The sequence below is a fragment of the Sinocyclocheilus rhinocerous genome, unplaced genomic scaffold, assembly GCF_001515625.1.
Source record: "Sinocyclocheilus rhinocerous isolate Xijiao unplaced genomic scaffold, SAMN03320098_v1.1 scaffold3693, whole genome shotgun sequence".
NCBI lineage: Eukaryota > Metazoa > Chordata > Actinopteri > Cypriniformes > Cyprinidae > Sinocyclocheilus > Sinocyclocheilus rhinocerous.
In genome coordinates, this window is record NW_015630705.1 from 501,595 (window position 1) to 503,296 (window position 1,702).

General features: G+C 41.4%; 1 protein-coding gene across 1 annotated transcript in view; it reads left to right on the forward strand.

Moving 5' to 3' along the window:
* The window catches only part of LOC107740732 (inactive dipeptidyl peptidase 10-like), a 32,538-nt gene that overhangs the window by 22,025 nt on the left and 8,811 nt on the right, over window positions 1–1,702 (forward strand). Inside the window, exons 15-18 of the mRNA XM_016553240.1 lie at window positions 442–563; window positions 682–726; window positions 832–930; window positions 1,076–1,145. Coding sequence (XP_016408726.1) covers window positions 442–563; window positions 682–726; window positions 832–930; window positions 1,076–1,145 — 336 coding nt within the window. The remainder of the gene's footprint in view (window positions 1–441; window positions 564–681; window positions 727–831; window positions 931–1,075; window positions 1,146–1,702) is intronic.

Here is a 1,702-nt window from a genome sequence, read left to right on the forward strand (position 1 = left end):
CATAATCAGCTGTGCTCTTGTTCATATCATCCAGAGATTCTGACCTGTGTGTCATCAGTTTTGCTACTTAATTATTACACATCGATAAATGTGTACTATGTGTGTTCATTTTGTGATTCTTGAGGTAGTTATATTGTGTGTTTGTGTTTTCTAAATGAGAACATGGTTAAACCTGTGCAAAATGATGGCGTTTTTGTGTAGAGTTTTGCAGAAAACACTGAGCAAATTGGAACGTGTGTGCAAACAGTTGAAATGTGTTAAAAGTTTTGAGAAACATGTCTTTGTTTCGAGAACTGTATGAATGATGAATCAGTTATAGTGTGTTAGCAATCGAGAAAAACTAATGAGCGTCCCTTTGACGACGGTCGTGTGTAATAGTAATGTGAGTTCAGATAAGTTCGACAGGAAGCCGGGCCTCTGATTGGTCCGTTCTGTGTGCAGTGTGTCCACAGTAGGCTTGTTTCCACGGCGATGTCTGACCTGTGAGCTGAATAAAGCTCACTGCACATTCTTCAGTGCTATTTTTAGCCCCACTAATCAACACGTCCTACTGCACTGCAAAGGTATGAAGACCAATTATTATTTACTCGCACATGACAGTCCGCAGTCCTGACGAGTGACCTTTCACCCCGCTGTCCAAACTAGCACAGGTTGTGGTTAAAGTGTTTGGTTTTCCTGCAGGTCCAGGAGCGCCGACAGTGATCATACACTCTCTGAACACTGCCAGTGAGTATTTATTATTTTCATTTATCCTTCTATACATCTGTCCACCATGTCCTACGTTAAAAACTCAGTGTTGAATTACGCCTTGTGCTGTTGATCTCTCGTCAGATTATTACATCCTGGAGAATAACTCTGTGCTCAAAACTGCTCTCAGATACAAACGAATCCAGCTGCTGGAGTACAGAAGCATCCAGACCGACCACTTCGGTAACGTACTGCTCCATTCAGCTGATAAACATATTTCAGCAGCTTCAGCAGACTGTGTGAAGCATTGGAAGTGCTGGATCTCCTGTAGTGAAACCTTTGAAGATATTTGATAGAACTTTGGTCTATTCTTCATGTGTTTTTGCAGAATTGCCGCTGAAGGTCGCCTATCCACCCGATTTCTCTGAGTCCCGCACTTACGCCCTTCTGCTGATGATGTAAGAAGATCTGTGTTTGTGTGTGTGTGTGTGTGTGGAGGGGGGGTCTGTTGAAGATGAAGGCAATTTGTAGTTCAAAGCGTTAATTTGCGCTCTGAGGATCACATTAATATGTTGCTGGTTTTCAGGTTTATCATATTCTGTGTGGAGGCCTGACAGAAATACACCATATGACTGGACTAGGGCTGCCCTCGACTAAAGATTTTTCTCGTCGACTAGTAGTCATTCATTTTAAGCATTAGTTGACTTATCGCACGTTTATTAATAAATTTAAAAGGCATGTAGCCTTTAATTGCCTAAATTGCCTAATAAGCGCTCAAGCGCATGCATAAAGCTTGCCACAGCACACCGGCAGAAGTAATGATGATGAATGTGTCAGGGAAAAACAGTAAGATTAAACTGCATTAACATTTTAATAACCTATTGATAAACTAGTGTTTTGTGTGATTTCGGCTAAAGAGATGAATGGAGTGACTCGTCATCTCCACAGTAGTGGATGCGCCTGCATGCAAGTTTCATACGGATTACATAATCTGAGAATAGGCTATTTGTTTTTT